General features: G+C 47.2%; 1 protein-coding gene across 1 annotated transcript in view; it reads left to right on the top strand.

Annotated features, from left to right (window-relative positions):
* The window catches only part of CCDC60 (coiled-coil domain containing 60), a 158,218-nt gene that overhangs the window by 112,198 nt on the left and 22,786 nt on the right, over positions 1-23,234 (top strand). The window contains exons 4-6 of the mRNA XM_044241102.1: positions 658-762; positions 9,159-9,266; positions 19,422-19,512. Of these exons, the coding sequence (XP_044097037.1) occupies positions 658-762; positions 9,159-9,266; positions 19,422-19,512 (304 nt within the window). The remainder of the gene's footprint in view (positions 1-657; positions 763-9,158; positions 9,267-19,421; positions 19,513-23,234) is intronic.

Genomic DNA, 23,234 nt, shown 5'->3' with positions numbered 1-23,234 from the left:
ACCACATCCAGCCCCTAGACTAGTTTTATAAATAAAGTTTTACTGAAACACTGACATTTACATATTGTTTCCATAGGTCGGTGGTTGCTTTCATTCTACTAAGTGGTTTCGACATAGACTGCGTGTCCGACAAAGTCATAAATACTTACCTGGCCTTTTCAGAAAACATACCCCACCCCTAATCTTTGTTGACATACCACAGTAATTCCCCACTTATCTTGTTAATTCTCTTTGCTCCTCCGCTAGGATATATGCTGCAGGAGAGCAGGGTTTTCATATGGTCTGTTCACTGGCTGCACCTAGAAGCCTCATCCCTTGAGCTGGAATTCTTGCCTGGCATATAGTAGGTGCCCAGTCATATCTGGCATAAAACCCTGGCAAGAGAAGAAGGTATTTGAAACGGCCGCTCCTTGGGGCACCGGGTGGCTCAGTCGGTGAAGCGTCTGCCTTCGGCTCAGGTCATGATCCCAGGGTTCTGGGACTGAGACCCGCAGCATCGGGCTCCCTGCTTAGCCGGACACCTGCTTCTCCCTCTCCCTCTGCTCCTCCCCTGCCTCGTGTGCTCTCTCTCTCAGATAAATAAATAAAATTAAAAAAAAAAAACTGCTGCTCTTTGCTCACTCTGTTTTTCTCTTTCTGCTTCTCTTCCAACACCAGCACATACGATGAGGAGAAGGTTAAGAAGACGGGCGCTGGATTCATTCGCCCCTTCATCCCCGTGCACAGCTGTATCATCCTGCCCTCGCTGCCCGAGGCTCACGTGTAAGTAGTCCCTTCTCTGGTTCGTCTGCCTCCCTAGCTTATCAACGGAAGCCAAGGTGAAATGACTCAAGGGGCTAACGAGGCACTGGGAAACTGTTGAGCTGTTCCCGTGTCCTCCTGAAAGGGACATGGAGCCTGGAGCTGGCACCGCCATTTGGCGTACAAAAATAACAGAAAAGCAGACACGGTGCTTTAGAGCTAAGTGGCAAATCAGCTGGGACTGAGTCATTCCGTTCCTTCCCAAGCCAGACGCTCTACTGTCAAATAGTTTGCAAAGCCTGATAAAACCCGTCTGCAGCCTCCCTGAGCGTGTGCAACAATGTGTCATCCTGGGCTCGGGGGACATGTTTTCCCCAAAACTCAAGGAGCTCTATTTCCCAGAGAAGCACCTGCTGTCTCCTGACCCGAGGCATGAACTCATCATTGCACAGTGTACCAGGGGCTAATCAACCCTCTACAAAGAACACTCTGGCTCTCTAAAAACCTGGGCATCTTGTTCCCCTTGGGTCTATTCCAAAGAATTCCAAACCCAGTGCTTTCTTTTGTGCTCGTTAGCCCTGTTCAATTGGAAGATTTCAGGTGCAAAGACAGAAGCTTTTGACTTTAGGGCAGGGTTTCTCAACCTCCACACTACTCACATGTAGGGAGGAATAAATTTTTTGTCATGAAGGACTGTCCCGTGTACTGTAAGGTATTTGGAAGCATCTCTGGTCTTGACCTACTAGAAGCCAGTGGCTCCCCACCCGTGAGTTGTAACAACCAAAAATGTCTCTGGATGTTGACAAATGCCCCACTCAGGGGGTGGGTGCAAAATCATGCCCACCCTCTCCTCCCGTATCTCCCCCCGCTCCCGGCCATGTTAAGACACATGGCTTTAGGGCAATGAAAATGGTGCAATGGATTGTAGACTTCTCTGTCTGCTCATCTGTCAAATATTTATTAGGTCCCTAAGGGGTGCACAGTAATACTGGCATTCCTGACTTCTCTGTAGGCATATCTCATTCGGTTCTCCTAGCAGCCCTGTTATATAGGTGTATTATTACCCTCCTTGCAGATGAGAAAGCAGCAATCAGAGAGGTGTGCTCCTCTGCCCAAGGTCACAGAGCTCAGCGTGGTGTTGTGTTGGGGTCTTCAGCCAAGTCTGTCTGACTTCACAGCCCAAACACTCGTCACCAGGCACTTGTACACAGAAAGTACAAGCCTCTGAGGAGCTTGTGATATATTTGGAGAGCCACGTCTCATGTATTGAAGAGTAGAACAATGCATTGTCCTCGATATCGCTCCCTAATATTCCAGCTTCTGATAAGTCCACTCCCCACTTTCCTGCTCCTCCCCTTCTGTTGACCTTATGACTGGATTCTTGATAGCAATCTCTCGATCTCTTGATCGAGAAGTCCAGCTCATTTGTTCAGGGACTTTCCAACTGGCAACTTGAACTTGATGATCTTAAAACACCTCCTTGCAAAAAGAGGTTTTGCAATTTCTCATCATGTCCCTTGGAAACACTTCCCCTTCTGCCTGTCTCTCCTGTGGACAACGCTTCTGAAAGCAAACGGTATAGATCAGTGGTTCTTAAGCTTTCACTTGCATGTGGATCCTCCGAGGTCCAAAGTGGGGATGACGCCTGGAAAATGCAGATTCCTGGGCCCCACCCTTGGTTCATTCGGTCGAAACACGCTGAGGCTTAAATCTACCTTGGAAGTAACTGGAGAGTTTCTAATTCATCCTCCTTCAAGACCCAATAAGGAAACCAAAGCCCAGAGCAGGGTAGAATCTGCCCCAATTCTTACAATAGGAATTCTGACCTCCTCACTCCTAAATCAGATCTTTATAACCAGGTTTGTTAGATAGGCCAGAATGACGATGATGATGATGGTGATGAACAGTGGTGGTTGTCGGTGTCTATCGCCCCCTAGACCAGGGGTCAGCAGACTTTCTCCTAAAGGGACAAACAGTAAATACCTTAGACTTTGCAGACCAGATGGTCTCTCTTGCAATTACTTAACTTCGCCATTGCAGTGTGAAGGTTGCAATGAATGGATGCGGCTGTGTTCCAATAAAGTTTTATTTGCGAACAGACAGTAGCCCCCCACCGGCTAGAGTTTGTAAAGCTGCCCTTTCTTCTCCTTGGCTGTTAAAAGGCTCTGGCTGCCTTCGGTTAGTGTATCAGTCATTTGTTGCTGTATTACCGAATACCTCAAAACGGAGTTGCTTGAAACAATAACCATTTCCTGTTGCTCTCAAGTATACAGGTGAACGGGGTGGTTCTGTCAGTCGGGGTTGGCTTGGCTAATCCTGCCTGGGTTTGTGCATGTCTGTGTGCCCAGATGATGGGTATGCACGATGCTGGCCATCTAGGCTGGCATCACTCACAGGTCTGTTGGATGACTGGTTGCTAGGGTGACAAGTGTAACTGGGCCCCATGTTTCTCATCATGCAGCAGCCTAGCCCGGGCAGTCAGGACGGGTTCCAAGAACAGGAGCCCAAGCAACAGAGTCTCTTGAGGCTGAGGCTCAGAATGGACACAGTGCTGCTTCCACCACATTCTACTGGCCAAAGCATCAAGTCAGCCCAGATACAAGGAATGGGGAAACGATTCCAGCTCTTGATGAGGAAGACACAAAGTCACATTATACAGTGTACAGATACAGGGAGGGACATTACTGTATTCCGTCTACCAAAAGGCATCAGGGCAGGGCATGCCTGATCAGTTCTCAAATCCTCAGTTGTCACATCAGCCGACACAGATCAGAGCCCGGCCAGTCTCTTTGCTCCAAGGTAACTGATCTCCAAACTGGCTGAATATTCTGGATTGACTGTACAGGGATCAATTCAATCATGTCAAGGGAGCCTTGATCTTTGTCTATAAAAACGTGGGCAGGATGGTCTCTAGAAATGAGAGAGTTCCTCCTTTCCTCTCTGAGAGGCCGGGCTGCCCTGCACAGCCTTCCCATAAGCGAGGGAACCACAGGAGCCGTTCCGGCGCCCTGTCCGGGGCTGTCCTCGGCAGTTGGCATGGGGTGCGTGAAATGGCTTGGTAGGCATTTTCCGATTTCTCTTGGTAGAAGCACAAAACCCTTTCTTCTCAGGGATGTCTCCGCCCACTCGCATTCAATAGAATGGGCTATTCAGCTGTGCTCCCCTGGAGTTCTGAACAAGGGAACTTTAGAAGCAGCCTCCGTGCACCCCCCTTCGGTGTTTTCATCTATTATGGCCCACGCTTCAGAAAATAAATGCCTTCTCTTTTAATTCGGGAAAATCCAAAACACTGCGCTATGACCTGACATACAGTCATTATGAGACAGTACTGATTTCTATCGCACGGGTCTCCAGGGACTTTCTTTCTCCCTCCCCCACCCCTCTGTTATTTTACTGCACATGAGATGAACAATTGTCAGGTTTGAGGCACTTTTTTTTTTTTTCCATTAAAACTTCATTTTTTTTTCTTTTTTTAGAACAGCCTTAGTGTGTTGGAGATACAGAGACTCTCATTATAACCCCTGCCCTGTCTGTGCTCAGCCTCTCCCGTTAAGCAACATCCCCCTCCAGAGGGGGTGCGGGGGTTACCACCAATGCATCTACACTGACAAGGTCATCAACCGAAGTCTACAGTTTCCGTTGGGACTCACTCGGGGGGGGGGGGTTGTGCACGCTGTTGGTTGGGACAGGGGTGTAATAGCATGCATCCGCCATCAGAGCGCCATACAGAGTGTGCTCACGGCCCTAAAGACCCTCTGTGCCCCACCTGTTCATCCTCCTTCCCCCAGGACCCTTAGCAACGACTGATCTTCCCACCATCTCCATAGTTTTGTCTTTTCAAGAATGTCGTACGGTTGGAATCACACACGATGTAGCCTTTTCGGGTTGGCTTCTCTCACTTAGCCATAGGCATTTCCCCTCCATGTCTTTTTCTGGCTTGAGAGCTCATTTCTTGTCAGCCCTGAATATTCTATTGTCTGGGTGTATGTACCACTGATTATTTATCCCTCCAACTACTGAAGGACATCTTGGCGCTTTCCAAGTTTTGGCAGTTCTGAATAAAGCTGTTATATATAAATAACAGGTTTTCATGAGGCGTTTCTTGTAAATGGAGGTTTTCACGAGGCACTTCTTGTAAATGGAGACTAAAGTCCAGACCCATTGGACGAGACACTATTCTAGTGAAAAGGGAGGGCTCTCCCTGGTGACAAGAGACAACACCAATATCATAGATAAAGCACAAATTCAGGAACCAGACTGCCTGGGCTAAGATTCAAGCCCTGCCATTTGCTGGCTGTTATGAATCTGAACAGGTTACACGGCCTCAGTTTCCTTATCTGCAAAATGGGGATACCAATAATACTATCCTCACAGGGATGATCTTAGTCAACATACGTAGAGCACTTGACACTGAGTCTGCTGGCACAGTGTAAATGCTCGGTGGGATGTGTTTGCTATTATTATATTGTTGTTGTTACTACTCTTCATTATTTCAGTGGTTCTGCAAATGAGAATTTTGCCCAAGTTATCAGCTCCAGAAGATGTCAGATTTGAACCAGTTCACTGCCACCACCTTCCATTCAGGAGCCAGCAATATATTGAGCCTATTCTGTGCCCAGCAGTAATCTGCAGTGGCCAAGACTCTGCAGCTTGCAGGGCTAGAGAGACAGGTAAACAGATAGTTACAGTAGAGCAGGGACTGGGAATGTAGGGGCAAAGAGATACGCTATAAAGATGGGATGCTTTAGGACACCGGAAGAGAGGGTAACCCAGACCTGGAGAAATCAAGGAAGGCTTCCTGGTGGGGGGGACATCTGAGCTGAGAGGCAGAGAAGGAAGAGGAAAAGAAATATATATCAGGGCAGAGAACAGTCCCAACCACCTCTTCTCACCCTCAATCTAACAATTCCTGCCGTTTTATAGGTGAGGAAAGTGAGGCTCACGAAGTGAAGTAATTTCACCAAGAGCACATAGCTAGTATGTGGCAAAGCTAGGATTTTAACTCAGGAGGTGCTAAGTGAGAGTGCGGTGAGCCTGAGTGACTGAGCAGAACTTCCCTAGACTGCAGATGACGGAAGAGGGGCCGTGAGGAGACTTAAGGCACATGAGATGGACTGGAGTCTCATAGGGGACTGTGTGTTAGTTTCCCACAAAATGCTTCAATGGCAGAAATTCTTTTTCTCATCGTTCTAGAGGCTGGAAGTCCAGGGGTTGTCAGCAGGGTTGGTTTCTTCTGAGGCTTCCTTCTCCCTGTATCCTCAAATGGTCTTTCCTTCCAGTATGTGCATCACAGATGTCTATGTGTCCTAATTTCCCCTTCTCATAGGAACACCAGTCAGACTAGATTAGGGTGCACCCTAGTTAGGGCCTCATTTTTCAAAAAAATTTTTAATTAATATATAATGTATTATTAGCCCCAGGGGTACACGTCTGGGAATCACCAGGTTTACTCACTTCACAGCACTCACCATAGCACACACCCTCCCCAATGTCCATAAGCCCACCCCCTTCTCCCTACCCCCCTACTCCCAGCATCCCTCAGTTTGTTTTGTGAGATTAAGAGTCTCTTATGGTTTGTCTCCCTCCCGATCCCATCTTGTTTCATTTATTCTTTTCCTACCCCCCAAACCCCTCACGTTGCATCTCCACTTCCTCATATCAGGGAGTTGTCTTTCTCCAATTGACTTATTTTGCTCAGCATAATACCCTCTAGTTCCATCCACGTCACCGCAAATGGCAAGATTTCATTTTTCTTGGCTGCATGCATAGTATTCCATTGTATATATATACTACATCTTCTTTATCCACTCATCTGTTGATGGACATCTAGGTTCTTTCCATAGTTTGGCTATTGTGGACATTGCTGCTATAAACATTCAGGTACACATGCCCCTTCGGATCACTACATTTGTAACTTTAGGGTAAATACCCAGTAGTGCAATTGCTGGGTCATAGGGTAGCTCTATTTTCAACTTTTTGAGGAACCTCCATGCTGTTTCCCAGAGTGGCTGCACCAGCTTGCATTCCCATCAACAGTGTAGGAGGGTTCCCCATTCTCCACATCCTTGCCAGCATTTGTCGTGTCCTGACTTGTTCGTTTTAGCCATTCTGATTGGTGTAAGGTGATATCTCATTGTGGTTTTGATTTGTATTTCCCTGATGCTGAGTGATGTGGAGCACTTTTTCATGGGTCTGTTGGCCATCTGGATGTCTTCTTTGCAGAATGTCTGTTCATGTCCTCTGCCCATTTCTTGATTGGATTATTTGTTCTTTGAGTGTTGAGTTTGATAAGTTCTTTATAGATTTTGGATACTAGGTTAGGGCCTTATTTTAATACAATCACCACATCAAAGTCTCCATCTCCAAATATGGGCTCATTCTGAGGTATCAGGGTGGAAGAGGTTAGGACTTCCACATACAAATTTTGAGGGGGACACAATTTAGCCCAAAACAGATAGTGTAGAGAGTTTGAAGAGTTTAAGTAAGGGAAGGGAAGAGTTGGATTTATGCCTGTGCTTGTCACCTGCAGAAATGAATCTGATGCCCACATGCCCACATCCTCACACCCACCATGACCAAGCAGACCCCACCTCACCAATTAATACCCTTTGCTTATCCCTTCCTCCCAGCCTCCACCACACACAACCCAAAGCCCAGGCTGGCACGGGCTCTCTATGGTGAACAGAAGAGGGGACATGTCCCAGGGACTTTTGCAATGTCCTGGGTTATGGTGAGGGTAACATGGGGTGCCAAGCACATGGCAGAACTAGCTGCTGCTCTGGGCGAAACGCTGGACATGGCCCAGTGCTCAGAGCTGCAAAACGTACCTGTAAGGACCCAGGTGGTGCTAAGGGGGCAGACAGACCAGAACTGGAAGGGGGAGAGGCTTGCAGTACCTTTAAATTAGAAATGAGGGAATAGTAGGTGTTTGTAAACAATGTATGGAAAGAAAGGAGGAAGGAAGGGCTCCAAAGCAGAAGAAAGAGAGCTGATGACCCTGGCTTTCCTAAGACCCCATGGTTTTCCTAAGACCCCCAGGGGATGCATCTCAGCGGATTCACCGGGACAGCCCTGGGTCAGCTCCACACTTGGCCCCCACCTTCTGGAGTGGGGCCTTCCTGGAAGCAGAGAGGGTGGATCCCTTCCTGCCCCTCTGCCCATCAGGCCCAGGAACCCTGGGGATTATTGATCAAGATCAACTTCAGAGAAGAGCAATTACACAGGTTCATAATGGAGGCATCTCACCCATTAGTGTAAGAGGAGAGATCATGCAGGGAGGGGGTGACCTTGTTTCCAGGAAAAGTGCAGGCAGCAGGTTAACCCTCTCCTGAGCGCGTGCCCCAGGTGACCACTGCATCAGCTTCGTCAGCACCATGGACAGAGCTGGGACCCAGGAAAGCATAGACTCTGAGGTGAAACAGACAGGGCTTCAGATCCCCACCAGTCCTAGTAATGTGACCTTGAGCAATTTCCCTTACCTAAGCCCCTCGCCTGCAAAGAGGGCACAGTAACAGTACCCTTCCTATGGGGTTGTTGGGAGCCCTGAATGATATATTCAGATCCTGCCTCTGTCACCCACAAGCTGTGTGACCTACTACAAAGTGACGGTATCTCTCCGAGCCTTAGTTTCCTCTTCTTTAAAATGTGGACAACGATTCATACCCCTGCAGGTTGTTGGGAGAATTAAATAAAGTGTGTAAGGTGCCCTACTCAATGCCTGGTTCCCTGTAATACATGATGTCACCCCAAATCAGAAAATACAGGTGAGATATGCTTATATACAGTGTTTCAGCTACTTTTCAAATAATACGTTCATTGTGGTTTTCTTCAACATCCAGCTACATTTTCAGGCAAAGGACCTATAAATTTAAAACAATAGGTCCATCTGTTGATCGGGGGGAGGAGGAAGATTATAATAAATCCAGTTTCCTTGCGTGTCCAGCCCTCTTTGACACTCTTAGTGTATTTATTGTACTTTTATCAGATGAACAGGCAGATACCTATAGGATATAAATGTCCCTCAACCTACTCACTTTGCCTGAATCAAGACCCCTAGCTGGGGGACCCCTCCATTGTCTCTCCTGTCCCACACAGAAATCTCCCCACCCCATGACCAGCACACGATCATCTCCCATCAAATCATGGTTCTGCCACCTGCCAAGTCAGCAAACTGCCACACGTTCCTTCACTCTGCTGAGCCTCACATGCCTCATCTATAACATGAGCCCATGAATGCCTCATAGACACACTGCAAAGGCTTGATGAGATGAGGAACAGGAAATACCATGCCTGGAACATAGATAGCAGCAGCTCTCTAACAGGAAAGCCAGCACAACTGTCTCTGTGCCTATTATTGTGAAGGATGTAGTTCCAACAGGATCCCGCTGTGCTCCCCCCTCCCACCTCTGTCTTTGCAGGGAGCCCCTCTTCCGCCAGCTCTGTGCCCTCCACTGGCTTCTGGAGGCTCTGACTATCGACCACACCCACCACACCATGAAGCCCGTGATCACCTGCTGGAATCCAAAGTAGGTCTCAGTCCTTGAACCTGCCATACTAGCAGTGAACTATGTCATAGGAGAGGGCTTCTTATCTGTTCTTCCCCTCCTTTTGCTGTTTTTGTTGGGTGGGTTACACATCCCTGATGTGCTCTGAGGGATCCAGTCAGGGGTGAGCTCAGAGCCAGGGCATACAGGTCATATGGGCTCATGAGAGCCAATGGTGTGCCTCTCCTCTCAGGGGAGGGTTCATGCAAAAGCTCTGCGGCCATTGTTGCAGGAGCTGCATTGCCCCCACATGGGCAGGTGGACCATGAGCAGGCAGGCATATAAGGCCTCTGTTCTTTATGGAGAGTCATGTTGACTCCAAGAATAGTGCTAAATGGTAAGGGACCCTAACCTGAGGAATTTTCACTCTGTGAAAATCCCATGCTGAGTGATGAAAAATAGTTCCCCTTCCCCCATAAGTGGGAACCCCCTCAACTCCCACCCCAATAAACTGACAATGGCCTCTTTCTCACTGCCCTGCCCACCCCCCAGCTGAATTCAATCTTCCTTCTCTTCCCAAATCTTAATTAATTCCATCTTCCTAAGGGTGTTTTCCACCCACCTCCCAAACACTTACCCTACCCCTTGCTCTAATTCACCCCTTGCACCAGAGCCCAGATAAACTAACATCAAATGCAACCATACATCTCTTGATAGACTAGTAACTCCAACTGATTCCATGTTTGGGGGTGAGATGAACTGAAAACTGTAGTTTCCCTTGGTGCTCTGGTTTATAACCTTGATTATTTTTTTTAAAGCACCAGAATTTTTTTTAAGATTTTATTTATTTATTTGACAGAGAGAGAGAGAGATCGCAAGTAGGCAGAGCAGAAGACAGAGAGAGGGGGAAGCAGGCTCCCCACTGAGCAGAGAGCCCGATGTGGGGCTTGATCCCAGGACCCTGAGATTGTGACCTGAGCTGAAGGCAGAGGCTTAACCCACTGAGCCACCCAGATGCCCCCAGAATTTTTTTTAATGGAAACCCTAATAATGTAAAACAAATTTTTTAAAATGTAACTTCTATACAAAGCAGGAAGTTGGGAGGCCTGGGGGAACTGGGGCCCCTCCAAATCTCTCCCATCCCCACCAAGACACCCCAGTTATTTCCAAAATATCTATGTGGCTCAAAGAATTTGTTTGAAAATGACAGGCTTAAGACATTTCCCAAACATGACTCATTCTTCTTAGAAAAAGCCTCCTTTAAAGGTCTGAGGTATGACCTTCCTCCTCCTAGACCTATTGCCTTCCCCTTATGAATCTATGTAAGTATACTCCCCTTTTTTTCTTAACAGAATTGGCATCATACCCTGAATATTGTTCTGCATATTGAACATTTTTCTACTTTTCCCCCTTTAGAATATCTTATGGAGGCACCTGGGTAGTTCGGTCAGTTAAGCATCTGACTCTTGAATTTGGCTCAGGTCATGATCTCAGGGTTATAAGACTGAGCCTCACATAGGGCTCCACACACAATGGGGAGTTTGCTTAAGATTCTCTCCCTCTCTCTGCCCCTCCTCCCATTCACTCGCTCACTTTCTAAAATAAATAAATAAATCTTTAAAAATAAGATAAAATATCTCATGGACATCTTTCCATGATGGTACACACAAAGTTCCTACATTCTTTTGACAGTTTCCACTGTCCTTTAACAGAATACCATCCCTCATAAAGAAATAGTTATCCACGGTCTATGGCAGGGGTGGACCATAATTTAGATAATCATTTCTCTATAGGGGGACACTAAGGTTGTTCTCAAGTGTTGGCCATTTCAAGTAGTACTGCATGGAACACCCTCGTACATATATTTGTACCCAGTTGAAAATATCTCTGTTGGCCAGATTCTGAGAAATGGGATTTCTGGGTCAAGGCAACATCTAATTTTTTTTCACGGTCGATGGCTTAGATTCTAAGAAAAGAGTCCCTCATCCAGTGGACTTCTAATAGCATTTCATCTCCCCGACCTAACAGCAGCAACACTTTGGCCTCCCAGCATTTGGGCATCCATTCTCCCAAACTGAGGCAAGAAAATAATGTAGGATTTGGATTGAGAAGATAAAAAAAGAAGCATCTTTATTTCTTTTGCTGGGTTTTAGAAATGTCCCCAGCATGTGACCAGAAACTGTCACCTGTGGTTAAAAAGAAAGAAAAAAAAAAAAAGACATGGTGGTCACACTGGGAGTCATGGAGGTTCTCCCTGTGACTTGCCAGGGCAGAATTCCATCAGGGATCCACGGAGATCCATCAGAGCAGAACAGGAACCAGAACCTCCGCCTGACAGAAAAATGCATCCAGAAAGATTCCCATGGGAAGTCAGCGCATTTGCTGGGGCTTGCTTTTTCCTAGTGAACCATTTGCTCCTGATGGTGGTTTTAGTTTGATGGCATGCTGGTACATGTTTAATAAATGTTTAATAAACAGAACAGTTCTCCAAGAAGGAAAACCCATGATGTGTAACAATGTCAATTTCCACGGTGGACATCATCCAGCCATGGCTGACTTTAGGCTTACCAACATGACCCTGGGGCTAGGGACAGAGGCACATGTTCGGTTCTTGTGAGCCAACAGAAGCCAACTCCAGCACACCATTTTGGGGGATCAATTTATTTTTTTTTAAGATTTTATTTATTTATTTGTCAGAGAGAGGGAGAGAGAGAGAGAGCACAAGCAGGCAGAGCTGCAGGCAGAGGCAGAGAGAGAAGCAGGCTCCCTGCTGAGCAAGGAGCCAGACGCAGGACCCTGGGATCATAACCTGAGCTGAAGGCAGTGACTTAACCGACTGAGCCACTCAGGCATCCCTGATTTTTTTTTTTTTAATAGATAAATCTGAGGGTGGGGGTTGGGCAAGGGCTTAGGTTCCTAGAAAGTGCCAGAAAATGTCTTTTTAGTTAGCAAGAAAGGAGAGGGTTGTCTTGTGTTTAATGTCCAATTCCTGTTTATGTTGTTTCATCCTGATATCTTAACTTAAATGTCTCTAAATCTTCAAATGCATTTTTTAAAGCCCAGATGAATTGAGAGGGAGTAAAAGCAAGGGCTTGAGCATCAGATGGACCTGCACGAGTCCAGGCTCTGCTGCTTGGTCACTTAACATCTCTGGACCTCTATTTCTTTGCCTATCATATGGGCTCCTGCTCAGAAGAGTTATTGTGAGCATCAAGAAGATAAAGAACACGGAGCATTTAGCCCAGTAACTGGGAGCACTGTGAGGGCTCACTGAACGATAGCTATTCAAGATTAAAATCCCCATTTCCAAGAGCAGTTGGTTCTTTGATTATCAAAGCCATTGAGACTTCAGGCAAGGAAAGAAAGAATCTTCTGAGTAGAGTTTTAGCAACAGATGAGATCCCCGTTCACAGGGAGAATGTACAAACACACAGACAGGAAGAAAGCTAAGCAAGGTCAACCAAAATCTGGATGCAAAGACAAACAATCCAGGGAATGATGCCAACAGAGTAATACCAAACTTCCAGTCCTCCTGACTGTGCTGTTCTGAGTTTCCTTCCTCAAGCAGCCAGCATCTCCTGCTATCCGAGCATCTGAAACACAAACCCGGAGCCCTGACACCTACCATGCACTTTCCAAGAAGAAACACCCATCATCAGGGACCTGTAGATCCCAGGGGTTTCTCTTCTATTAGGCATGATGATGGCTGCGGATCCAACCCCGCCCCCTTATGGATTTTATAGCAAGGAAGTGGGGTGGTTCAATATCTCAACACGGGCTTTCTACAGGCAGCAAAATTTTTACTAACTGGCGGCTAGCGTGCCGCAAGCAGAAGATGACCTTTGTTCATTACAGGAAGATCCCATATTTGGCTAGAACTGGTGGATGGTGGGATGAATGGACAGATGACAGATTAGGATGTCATTATGAGTTTCATCTGAGGCTGTGCCTTAGCGGGAGGGGGAGGCCGTCCCAAATTCATCATGTGGCAATTCAAACACATTATCATTTCCCAGCATCCTCATTAATCCCATGGCTCGCAGGGAGAGTTTATTTCAATTGACAAGATGATCGGGTCCACAAGAGAGCAGAAACTGGGCTTTCAATACCAGGTGTGCTAATTACCCTTCTCTGAGAGATGCAAGGCTCTATTCTGCAAAGTAAGACTTATTTTATATATACAGTTACCCAAGTCTTTATCTAAGCCTTTGGGACCACCTGAATTTCAGAATTGCTTTTTTTTTTCTTTTTTGGCATTTTAGAAAGACAATATGGGGCATACACCGTAGAAAACATCACACCCACAGAGGGAACTGGAGCAGCAGACTATCATCCAACACAGTATTTCCACGGGGGGAAAAATGAACATTTACACTAAGTGCATAATAACAATAAATAAAGGTCATTGGTAGCCTCCTATCCGTTCAGGTCACATTTTGCTGCCAAATCAGTTATTAAACTTGTCCTAGATTTAAATACCTTTTGGATTTTGGAATTGGATTAGGGCTTATGAACTTATATTGGTATCAGTTTTTTTTTTTTTAGAGACAAATTTTCAAAGGATTGACTAGAAATGAGTGACCAGAGAAGCAGAGGAGATGAGGTGTAAGTGAGCACCTCTCCTCCCCAGTTCTGCTCAACCCCAGCCAACTGCCGCCATCTTCCCTAGTTCCCATGGGAAAGAACCTGGCAGGACCCCTGGCCAGGCAGGAGAATAAAGAGCCCCCTGATTCGCCTTCTGGGGCAAGGCACAGCATACAGCGTGGAGTGAAGGTGTGAGGGGCTGTCCCCTGGGTAGCAAAATCATCTCTGTCCTACTCCTAGGGCTATCCTAGAGAGACATCAACGCAGCCACTCTTAACTAGGGAGTCCAGGTGGGTATGATCTTGACTTTTATTAAGGGAGTCCAGACACTCAAGGGCCAGGGTACCCAGGCACAAAGAACCTGCTGTTCCTTTAGAAAAACGTGGGTGGCTAAAAGGCAGCCACACTCTGACGTTCCAAATAGGACACAGGCACCTAAATCTAACAATTGTGTCCTGATGGAAACAGCTGGTTCTGAGTGCCCCCCACGTCAAGCACTGCTCTGAGTACATTCCTCCAGTTGGCCTCATTCCGACAGAAGAGGAGCCCGAGGCACAGAAAACTTAAGTAACGTGCTCAAAATCACATGGCTCGTAAAAGCTAAGGATTGGAATTCAGGTAAGCCCAGCTGCAGAGCACATGTGCTTAATCACTAAGAGACGGTTTCCTCTGTGCCCAGCAAAAGCCCGAAAGTCTTCCAATTAATTTAGGGCACAATGTGGCGTCCAAAAACGAAAAGAATAACTCATCACAAAGTAGGATTTGCCAGGCGACCCCAGGCAGACCCCAGGACTGCCCCTTGCCAAGATAATACGATATGTGCAGATACAGTTTTTCTTTTAAACAACAAAGAAGGCCACTCCATACTTATGGCTCTGGTAGTCAAGTTAATATATGGGAACCAAATCTCCATAGCAAAACCTTTTCGATGACTGCGGAGTTAATCACCATATTTAACCAAGTCCTGTAAGAACTTCTAATTTGCCAGACTGTCAATCTCAGGGTGGGGCGGGGGTGGGGGGGGCGATGCAACATCATTCCAAGCAACACACAAAATAGCAATTATTATATTAAAGTTGTTTTTTTTCCTCTGTCCCATGCACCCCTCCCACCCCCAGAAAAGCTCCTTTCCCTCAAACCTGCTTTTTTCAGACACTACTGGGGATAGAGCAGAGAAGGGAGCAGACATCCCTATTCTCTGGAGCATCTGTTCTAGGCGACGTGGGGAGAGCAGCAGATAATAAACATACAGTAATCAAGGTGCTTTGAGGTAGCATCAAGCGTCACAAAGAAATTGATGAGGGGATAGGACAGGGGCAGGTGGGGGGGTGACTTTTAAATTGGGTCGTCTGGGAAAGACTCACTCAGGAGGTGACATTTGAGTGAAATCTCTGATTCCGCCCGCTCTCCCCTCTGCACTGACTTAATTGCATCGTGCCTCCACTGCTTTACTCAAGAGGACATCTCTGCGGGAGTAGGGGACCGTGGCAGGATGATCGGAGCACCTGCCACAAGGGAGGCGACACGCTTGGGAGGTCTCGGGAGCTCTGGTCTCCGTCCCCTCCCTGGCGCGCCATCGGCCGCTGGCTCTGTCCTTCCAACTCGGTCGTGGACACACGCATGCCTTCTAAACCAGCCAACAGACTTTCCGCTCTGAGAGGCAGGTGTTTTACCCCAAATGACAGTTCGCAAAGAGAGAGAGGGAATTATTGGAGACGACGACTCTGATTGCTACTGCGGGGAGACATTTCAAGTGACTCGCCGGGAACAAAATGTGCTTGGCGGGCACAGTTAAATGAGATGCGACAGCGCTCCACGCTTTCATCCCTTGATTTCTGGCAACTAGGATCCCCTCCCCCGAAAGCTTCAGCAGGGGGGAAATTATGGTCTGAAAATCACAGCCACTTCTCCCCCACGGATCTGTCCTACTGCCTTGTTCCCCACCATCAGCCCCTCCCCCAAGCCACACTAAGCCGTCTGTCCAAAAAGCACGTGGTTCATTGTTTAACTGCATTCAGTTCTCTATATGAGACACCCCCCACAAACCCTTAACAAGCCCCGCCCCATTTTCACACCAAGCCTCTGACGTAGCTAATATTATTCCCCCCATTTTTTTTAAAAGATTTTATTTATTCATTTGACTGACAGAGATCACAAGTAGGCAGAGAGGCAGGCAAAGAGAGAGAGGGGGAAGCAGGCTCCCCGCTGAGCAGAGAGCCCGATGTGGGGCTCGATCCCAGGACCCTGAGATCATGACCTGAGCCGAAGGCAGCGGCTTAACCCACTGAGCCACCCAGGCGCCCCTTATTCCCCCCATTTTACAGACGAGAGCACTGAGGCTTCGAGAGGCTACATAGCTTACACCAACACACACCTCCGAAGCAGCAGGGCAGGCACAGGACTCGAACACCCAGTCCACCTGATTCTCAAACCTGCTGTTAACCACCAACATAGGCTACTTCTCTTGGTTCTCTCGCTCAAAGAGACTTGCCTAAGGTCACACAAAACGGTGCACCAGGGACACCAATTAGATAAACTAAGTTAAGCTCCCATAACGAGCAGCCCGAAAATCTCAGCGGCTTAGTGCAACCCAAGTTCATTTCCTGCTCACCCCACCCATCATCGACAGGGGGCTGTGCTCCTTTCAGTCACTTGAGGACCCAGGCTGATAGGAGGTTTTTGTCTCAACACAAGCTTTCACCATCAACAAGGCAGAGAAAGGAAACTGCCTTGAGGGCTAGCCCTTAAAGCACCTACTCCCGATGCCATATGTCACTGTCACTCATGCATTTTTAAAGAAAGCAAGTCACAGGGCTGCCCCTGATGCCGAGGAGCCCAAAAGACCCGGGACTACTTGGTAAACAGCACTAACCACTATCCCACCAAGCCCTGGGGAGGAGCATCCCCTTGCCATGTCCGTCTTGGACAAAGTGTGCACTAGGCCCCTTGTGGACAAAAAAAACCTCAGGTGGTTCCTTTCTTTTCCTGCCCCTATCTGAGCTTCCTTTTTGGTTTATTCGCTCCTGAGAATGAAACATCAGAGAGACCGATTGTGTCTAACCAGGCCCTTTCTTTATCAGTGGCTTTGCATGAGCAAAGGTGCAGGGCGATTTTAAGATCTCGGGGAGACTTTGCTGTATTTTTAGCTCATTTACCTTTTGCCTCAAGTCGCAATGGATTTCGGGTCATCTAGGACGCGTTAACAGAAAACCTCCATCTTCCCGATTGGGCTTGAATATTTAAGATTTTGAAAGCTTGGCTAGGACCCGATTTAATTTTAAAAGGGGAAGGGGGTTGCTTTTGAACTTCAAGAAGGAGGCTGGAGGCACAGCAGGAGCTGCGTGAGCAAAGGGAAGAAGCCGAAAAGCCCTGTGGTCTTGAAAGAAATGCTCCAAAGCTGAACCGCGAAAGCTTCCAGTCGGTGAGCCTTAAATCAGACTTCAAAAGTGCCACTAGTTTAAATATTGTTTATAGGACTGGTGTATTGCTAGTCCTTCCTCTGGCTGGATTTTAAATATTCCCTAATTTGATTACTCGGGGGAGAAGCAGGCAGAACCAACGTTAAATGAGCTTCACTGTTAATTATTCAGAGGGCTTTTTATTGTGTAATCAAACATAAAGTCTTACAAAAAGCTTGGAGGCACATCCTCACCCCGCCCTCCCCAGCCCGACTTCCATCGCCTGTGTGCGATGCTCGCATTGCGGCCGTGGGCTGCTAGATGCTCGGCAAAGTCCTGCCATCCACGAGAGCATGACTTCCTCCACGTCTGTGCTGGCAAAAGCCTCCGACTTTGCTACCTAGAGCCCCGTGCCACGAGAAGCCAGTCTGAGGCAAGTTTTAGCTCCCGTCTCTTTTACCTCCTATATCTGAGCATCTCCCCAGCACTCAGCAGCCCTGTCAACGCGTCCCTTCATGAGTCTGGTCTGGCCATCTCATTCCCTCATGTCCCTGCTCCGTGCTAAGTGACAGCCAGCTACATGATCTGAAGGATCCCAGCCATCCAAAATCCTTTCGCAAGAGAAACAGGAGATAAAGAAAGGGCTGGATGGAGGGATGGATGGATTAGTCAGTCTTCCAGTAGGTAGGTAGAAGGATTTGAAAGCGCACATGCTGAGTCTCCCCACTTGCTTATCAACTGCCCTATAGCCCCAAGTTCAAAATCCAAAAGGCTCTGAACACTCAATTTTTCCATAACCCACTTGACAGTAAAACTTGACATGAACCAAACTAGATTTGGTGGCAAAATTTGACCTGAAGCTATTTACATTCTTTATCCCACTTAGTGTAAATATTCATTCATATATATATATCTCAGTGTGTTTGGTTCCAGGATGCTGTCCCCGACCCCACTGGGAGGATCATGTTAACATATGGTATATGCATGTATACCCTTTCCCAAAATACCAACAGGGCAACACATCAGGTCCCTTGGGTTTTAGATGAGGGATTACAGGCATGTCACCCACAAAACCTGCCGGAGGTTCAGTCTCATACTGGGAAATTTCCCAACCCATGCAGGGAAGATCCAGGATTTAGGGTATCTGAAGTTTAATTAATTGGGGGAGGGCAGTGCTTTAAGAAAAATAATGTAAAATTACAACAGAAAATGATTCACAGACCTGTACCCCTGAAGCAAATAATACATTACATGTTAATAAAAATAATAATAAAATAAATGAAAATAAATTAAAAAAAAAAAGAAATTTGGTAAAGGGCCCCAGAGGAACCCATTCCAGTGAGGGTCATTAGTTTCACTGTAAATCTGTATCTGGGTGAGTGACTTGAGCCCTGCCCCCGCCCCACCCAGTGTGTTTTCTCATCTGTAAAATGGGATGGCAACAATGCAATGTTTTATTGAGATGATTCAGTGAGAATGCACAAAAGCATCTTGCACATAGCATCGTACAGAGTTCTGTTCAGTACACTCCAAACCAGTGATTTTCACCATGGAACCCACCCAACAGGCTGTCCCCAGTCCCCCCACCCTCTGTGTTACTTGGGAGTGTCCCTCGTGGGGGGATTGTTAAGCCCAAAAGCTAAATGGGCTTTTCGCTCACTCCCAGAAGTACCTGCTCTGGAGTCAACCTGCCCTGGGGTCTAAGAGAGGACCCAAGTCCTTGAGGGGCCTGGGTGGCTCAGTGGGTTAAAGCCTCTGCCTTTGGCTCAGGTCATGATCCCAGGGTCCTGGGATCGAGCCCCACAACGGGCTCTCTGCTCAGCAGGGAGCCTGCTTCCTCCTCTCTCTGCCTGTCTCTCTGCCTACTTGTGATCTCGGTCTGTCAAATAAATAAATAAAATCTTTAAAAAAAAGAGAGAGAGAGAAAGAGGACCCAAGTCCAAAAGGCAGACAGACACAGATCACACACATTCTGCCTCTCTCACCCTACTGTGTAAGCCGTGGTCCCTCCTAACCTCAATTTCCATGGACAAGATCCAGCTATGGCAACGCGTCCCTCTCACTTCTTCATCCACACAGGGGGTGGGGGGAAAAGGAAAAAGCCCATCACAGAGAACAGCCACTGTCCATCCTCCGTTTATTGCATTTCCTAAAAGAACTTGTAGTAAACCGAGGCTCTGGGAACGGAAAACTCATTAAGCTGTTTCTCACTCAGGGACCCGGGTGGAAGCAAGAGCACAATAAAAAAAATCAATAAGGACAAGTCCATGGGACAGAGGTGGGAGCACTTCGTCACGGCGCCTAAGGTAACTGCCAGCACACGACGCGACAGCTTGGCTACTGCGGCCCCCACTTCGGTGGGAGGCGTTTCTGCCCGTCTTTTATCTGAGGGGAATTTTTTTCTCGTTGGTTCTCTGAGCAGGGAGAAGTCAGAACTGCATGCTGTTGGGGCAGTTTTTGTAAATTTTAATTAAAATGGTTATCTGGGGATTATAGGAGAAATGACATTTGGCTGGACGCCACTTGGTGGGGAAGGGTAGGGGTGGCTGAGGCGCTGGTCCATAAGACATCACCAGACGGAAGCGGACTCACCTCACCCCCACGTTTTTTAATCAATAACAGTCATTTCTCTGTCTCGAGCTCACTCTCTCTTCAACTTGGCCAGAAAATAAGAAACAGGCGATTCAACAGATAGGGTTTTCCATACACTAGAATGTGCAGTCACCGCTAAGAGAACATCAAGAAGTCTATTCTTTTCACTCGAAGCTGTTCCTAACCCTAAACTCATCTACCCAACAAACAAGCACCATGAAATCATAATGACAAGAGATGGAGTGTAGGGAGGCAAATGCAGTTGAAAAAGCAGGTTACTGCACCTGCACCTGCACCTTTACCTACAACATGAGTATAATGCTCGTCCCCGCCTACTTCATAATGTTAGTAAAGAACCTCAGGAAACAACATGCAAACTCACTCTGAACATGTTAAAAGGCTGAGCATTACCGCTTCTAATTTTTAAAGACCACCTTTTAACATAATTGTCATGTGCCAGGTTCTATGCTAAAGAAGTGCTTTGGGGTCTATTAGCCAGCTCTGCCTTCCTACTAACCCCAGGGGGCACTATTTTAATCACCAGTTGGGAGAGGAGGGAGTTGGGGCTCAGAGAGGTTAAGTGATTTGCATGAGGTCACACAGCTGAGTCATGGCAGAGCCAAGAGTGAATCCTGGGCCTGTTCACTGAACACTGTTTATTAAACACTGAGCTCATCAAATGCATACTTTCCATGGTATCACAACTACAATTGCTCTCATGAAGAGTGTCATTATTTTCTTGCTCCTTCATCAGGGTGTGCCTAGATCTGAGAAGGAAAAGCCTTTGTTTTTGTCACAGAAAGTTGCTATGGAGACACTGTGTGCCTCTGTCTCCAGAGAGGCACAGAAAAAGCAGCAGAAGCCGCAAACCTTTAAAAAAAAAAAAAATCCTCCAGGAATATTCCTAACAAAAATTGAGGGAGGGAACACAACAAATCAGCACACTGGAACTCTCACAAAATTGAATTCCCCAGGAAGTTTCTAGATCAAACTCGGGTCTAAAGGGTGGTCCACTCTGACGATGGGGGAGCACTCGATTAAGAGTCAGGAGACCTAGCTTAGCCACGGTGACCCAGTTCACTGGGTGGCTTCAGATAAGTCCTTTTCTCTCTTCCGACTTTGGTTTCTGCACCTACAAAATGAGGACTTTGAAAGCAAAGCTCCAATCAACTCCACACAGCAACTAATAATTCTTCTGTGCATTTAGAGCTTGTCAGGGCTAAGACAGCACTCGCTAGAGCCGGGCAAATGGAGTAAATGAAAAAAAAATCAGGCTGGGTCTAATGCAATAGGGAGGGGCGAGGTCTGTGGCAAATGGTCTATACAGCTAAAGGGAAGAACTTCTGTCCAGCTCTAGCCACTTTGCCACGTGAGAATGGGAGTCCAGGGCTTACTGTTTTCAAGAGAGACCAATAACCTAGGTGGTTATATAAAAATCTCCCCAATTTGCAAAATTCTGGGCAGTTAATCACATCTCCCCATGGGCCACCAGTTGGAAATTGTTCCTTCTAAGAAAATGTAAGGAATCTCTCAGGGAAATCTTTTCCTTTTTTGCCCCAAAGCAGTCCCTACTGAGGTAGAACACAGCAGCTAGTTAACACTGCTTCTAAGTGAAATATAAAAAAATAGAGAGGCAGCATATGGGGATTTAAGTCAATTCAGACTGAGTCAGTTCAATAAAGGGCAAGTGAGATGCTGAAACGGCCTGTCACATCATCCCCCTGCATTTTATTTTTCTGCCACTCTCAATTAATCAAAAGTGTCAGCCCTTCACTTTGGATTTCCTGGCTGAGGTTGTTAATTGAATTTTAATTAATGGCGACTTTAGGAGCACAAAATGAAATCCTGGCCCGAGGAAGATCCACACGGAGCTCTGGATATGGAAAGCTCTTCTGAGACCATCCCAACCCATCCTCTTTGTTCGCTAGACCAGGAAACGGGGACAAGATGGTAACTTGTTCAAGGGCCCCCTGAGGTCCCCTGGCTCTGAGTTCAGTGCTCCTTGCAAGACTCCAGGCTTCCCCTGGGACACAATGTGCCAAGCCTTCAAAACGACGTGGAGCTAGAGTCTGGTTTCCAGAGTTGGGGATTCATATGGGGCCAGAGGAGACCAGATGAGGAGACTTCCACATACACATATTACCCCCAGCTGCGGTGTCAGGACAAAGGGGACCCTGAACTAAGCTCCTGATCCGTCAAAGGAGAGAACGTGCCATCTTTGGGCATTTGCTTTTTATCACAGTCATTTGGTAGCCCACGTGCCCCCTTGGAGAGCTGGGTAAACCCACCTTGTCCTTCCCCTGTGCCACCAGGAAACCCCTCCCTTCTCCCAGGGCACCAAGGTTCGACCTGCCATCATGGCCCCGCAAGGTAGCCAATCAAAACACTACTTCTGGGGGCGCCTGGGTGGCTCAGTCAGGTAAACATCTGACTTCGGTTCAGATCATGATCTCAGGGTTCTGGGATCGAGCCCCACATTGGGCTCAGTGGGGAGTTTGCTTGTCTTTCTCTCTCTGCCCCTCCCCCTGCTTGTGCTTGCTCACTCGCTCCCTTACAAATAAAATAAAAAATAAAAATATTTTAAAAACAAACAAAAAAACCCTCTACCTCTGACCCCATGCAGTGGACTCCATGATAGGAATCCTGCTGGAGACAATGATCTCCGCCCTTTAGATAGTTATGAGAGGTAGGTGCAGCCTTTGGTGCTGTCTCTTCTCCCTCTCTGCTTTCTGAGGGTATCAGAACACTATGATCAAAAAGGTGACCTCAGTGGGCCCTGCAAGAACTTTCCTTTTAAAGGCTCTCAAACAGAACTTTCCCTGTTGATGGAGTGTAAACCACAGCCCAGGGTTCTAGTGAGCTCTGACTGGGGAGCCGCTGAGGGCCTACTCTGCCCCACCGTGAGCCTGGCATTTTCAAAGGCATAAAGGATCATCAGCATGGGACCAAGGACACTTTCAACGCCCCCCAAAAGGGCACTGCTGAAAGAATTTTTAAGCAAGGCAAAATAATTAGCGTTGGTGTTAGCCTGATCTGGACTGGAATCCTGGCTCTGCCCCTCGCTAGCTGTGTGACCTTGGGAAAATGAGAAACCCTCTGGAAGACTTGGTTCATGAGTTAAATGAAGATATGACCTGGCACGGTACACTCTGAAGTGATATCAGTCATGCAAGAGGGTGGGGTGAACACACACACACACACACACACACACACACACACAACCCATCCTCTCTGACTCCTTTCCTCCCAAAAGTTTGCATTCTCCTTACAAGACTTTCTCTGTCTACCCCTACTTACCTTCTAGGACTTGTCATCTAGGCCCTTCCATCCACGTAGCGGATGGATAGAACGGATGGATAGCGTAGGATAGAACGCTATCCTACCAGACACATCCACTTCCCTAAATGTCAGGTCTAGAACTTTCTCCATCTTGTAC

This window comes from Neovison vison, chromosome 3 (assembly GCF_020171115.1).
Source record: "Neovison vison isolate M4711 chromosome 3, ASM_NN_V1, whole genome shotgun sequence".
Classification (NCBI taxonomy): Eukaryota; Metazoa; Chordata; class Mammalia; order Carnivora; family Mustelidae; genus Neogale; species Neogale vison.
Note: the sequence above shows the minus strand (reverse complement) of the source record. Positions and strands in the feature narration are given on the sequence as shown.